Raw genomic sequence first — 3,023 nt, forward strand, 5'->3', positions numbered from 1 at the left:
GGATGAGGGCTGTGGTTAGAGATTCCGATGCTTTCATCAGCGGCCCAAAGATGGCCATGCGAGTTTCTGTGGTGGGGGGCAATCAATCCAATGGATGTTTGGCTGCGGCGGTGTTTGGCTGCAGCACAGGGCGGTTTCAGGGCGCCAGGGGCTGCGCTTCAGTGGGACGAGGGCGCCGGATCTTCCTCGGAGGGGCCTGTGCGCTTGCTGGACAGTGACGTGCTGCGCTAATGGGTAGGTGTGCTGCTGGAGGTTCCAGGTTGCCTGAACTCCACTGGTTTTGCCGCCTCTCAGTGGGTGATTGATGGTGGTGAAGCTCCCTCACGTCTTACAGACAATTCGATGATGCCGCTGAAACGACTCAAACATGCCTCTCTTTTCTCTTAATTTTCAACCTTGGAAGGGCCATCACTCCACTGCCCTCTCGCTTATTTACCTGACTTAGTAAGTAAGTCAAAAAAAAGCTACACCCTCCTTGTCATCATCAAGTCATCAACATCCGCATTCCATCAGACCTCAAATCTCATCTTCATCCGCCGCGGCACGTGACCGCTCCATAGACCTAAACGCAAGCCGCTGCTCAACCACGACGCAAAGAAAAACGAGGCTCGATTAAATCCGGCTCGGAACCTCACTTTGAGTGCATTCGCCGTCCTACCAACAACCGCCGCCCCTGCTCTCACTCCTGAACAAACGCCAATCATTGCTCCTTGCACCGTGAACAGCGGGCCCGCGTTCTCTCAAATGACGGAAGGCTGCGACTCGGTCTCTGATAACTCTTCATCCTCGCCAATCTGACCCTCGCCATCTCGGACCTCAGCCTCGCGCTCAACGGCCCCCAGATTGGCTGACCAGGCCCCCTTTTGATGCTCGCACATGCTGCTCCAGTCTCCCTGACGTGACGCCTCCCAAATCCTTGCGACATGCGCAATGTCGACTCAAACACCGCAGGTCCTGTCTCGCAGGACAAACGCCTCGGCAGCCGAATCTACCAAGGTGAGAGGACGCCCGGCGCCCTGTCGGGGAACCGCTGAACTGATGCCCCCCTGCTCAGGGTAAAGCTGCTGCCGACCGGCCAGGTAAGGCCAAGGGCTCAGCTGAGAAGCACGGCGAGGCTCGAAGCACCGCCCATGACGCAGACACGCCAAAGGCGACCAAGACCAGGGCTCCCCAGGAAGGTGAAAAGGTCATCATCCGACGCCTGCCTCCTGGCCTGACTGAGGCTGAATGTCTGTCGATTCTGGGTCCTGAGTGGGCGGTGGGCAATGGAAAGGTCGACTGGTTTTCCTACGCCGTCGGCAAGGTCTCCAACGAGTATGTCTGCGGCCCTCCTGATGCCCATCCCTTGTCTCTTGTCTGTTGTCCCAAGGTTTAGACGCACTAACATTGGCGACGTCAAAAGGCTTTCAAAGCCATCGCGGCCCGCTAGAGCATACATACACCTGATGCGCAAGGAATATATCATGCCGCTCAGCGATTTTGTTCGAAACGCCACCTGGGAGGACGCAAAATCCACCTTCACCAGCCCTTCACTCATCGGCCCCCCTGTTCTAGAGATTGCCATCTACAAGAAGGTGCCGGGCAACAAGAAGCGGGTAGATGCTCGCCAGGGGACTATTGACCAAGATCCGGAATTCATGGCATTTCTCGAAGGCCTCGCCAACCCTGCTCCGCCCAGGGAAAGCAACGAGAACGACGACGTCGAGGAACCAGCCGAAACCAAGGTCACCACCACGCCGCTGATTGAGTATCTGAAGGAGAAGAAGGCAAATAAAGCCAAGGAAGCCGCTGCTGCCAAGAGCGCAAAGCACGCGAGGCAGCAAGAGGCCTCGGCGTCAAAGGGCAAATCTGCGTCAAAGGACGATGAGGGCTCCAAGAAGAAGGGCAAAGAGGCCAAGAACCCCAAATCGGACAAGGCTGCCCCGAAGGAGCCCGTCAAGATCCTCACCAAGAAGGCCGCCGCCGCTGAGCAGTCTGCTGACGCCTCCAAGCCGGCCGCAAATCAGGCCAGCAACGCAAGCACAAGCAGTGCTGCTGCCAACGCCGCAGAAGCACCCACTTCCAAGAGTCGCCGTGCTGGCGTCTCGATTGCCGCCCGGATATTGCAGCGAGACCTTGGTCTTAGCCCTGGTAGTGCCTATCGACGAGCCCGACAAGACGCTGCAAAGGCCGAGGCCGGCTCCAAACCCACGGCAGCCGGCAAGGAAAGCAAAGAGCAGCCCAGCGCAGCAAGTGAAAACACGGCGCCCTCCGCGCAGGCTTCGGCCGAATCATCAACAAGTGCTCCGGCACCTGCGAAAGACAACGCGTCAAAGAGTCAGCAGTCAGCGCGCAAGACCCGTGGCGGTAAGAATGCCGACAAGGCCAAGGCCTCGGAATCGCCCAGCACGTCCACGCCCGTCATTCTCAAAAAGAAGGGCGGCGCCGGCCCCGATGCAGAGGCAGCAAAATCTGCTGCTGAGACAGCCACCGCCTCTCAGCAAAAAGACAGCTCCAAGTCGGCCACCAGCGCGGCAAACGGCCCCAAGGGTTCTTCCGCCAAGTCTTCGGGCTCTCAAAAGAAATCTGGCGCGGCCTCTTCATCCGCCAATGGCACTCGCGGCTTTGTCAAACACGCCAACTCTTCCCAGGGCATCACGGAGCCCGTCTTGAAGCAGGCTCTCGAGGCGTTTGGCACCGTCACGTTTATCGAGGTGGACAAACGCAAGGGCTTCGCTTATGTTGACTTCTCAGACCACGCCGGCCTTGCCAAGGCCATCTCAGCCAGTCCCATTTCCGTCGCACAAGGAACGGTCCAGGTCTTGGAGCGCAAGGACAAGAAGCCTGCCGCTGCCGCTGCCGCTGCCGCCTCGTCTGGCAGCGGCAACACTGCTGCCACACCCAACACGGCCAAGGACAGCGCTGCTTCCGAAAAGAGCTCGAATCCAACGAGTTCCGGACGTGGCAGACGTGGGAGGGGTGGTAAAGGAGCAGCTTCTTCTTCTACCAATGGAACTGCTGTTGCTGCAACGAGCGGCGGCTGA

The 3,023-nt window shown here is 58.6% G+C and overlaps 1 protein-coding gene across 1 annotated transcript; it reads left to right on the forward strand.

Annotated features, from left to right (window-relative positions):
- Positions 1–930: 930 nt before the first annotated feature.
- Positions 931–3,023, forward strand: TRIREDRAFT_62821 (uncharacterized protein; the record flags this gene model as incomplete). The annotated part of the gene is made up of 3 exons (XM_006965944.1): positions 931–996; positions 1,103–1,314; positions 1,403–3,023. 3 exons carry the CDS (start codon positions 931–933, stop codon positions 3,021–3,023), a joined length of 1,899 nt encoding a protein of 632 aa, XP_006966006.1.

Source organism: Trichoderma reesei, assembly GCF_000167675.1.
Source record: "Trichoderma reesei QM6a unplaced genomic scaffold TRIREscaffold_11, whole genome shotgun sequence".
In the NCBI taxonomy this organism is placed as follows: Eukaryota; Fungi; Ascomycota; class Sordariomycetes; order Hypocreales; family Hypocreaceae; genus Trichoderma; species Trichoderma reesei.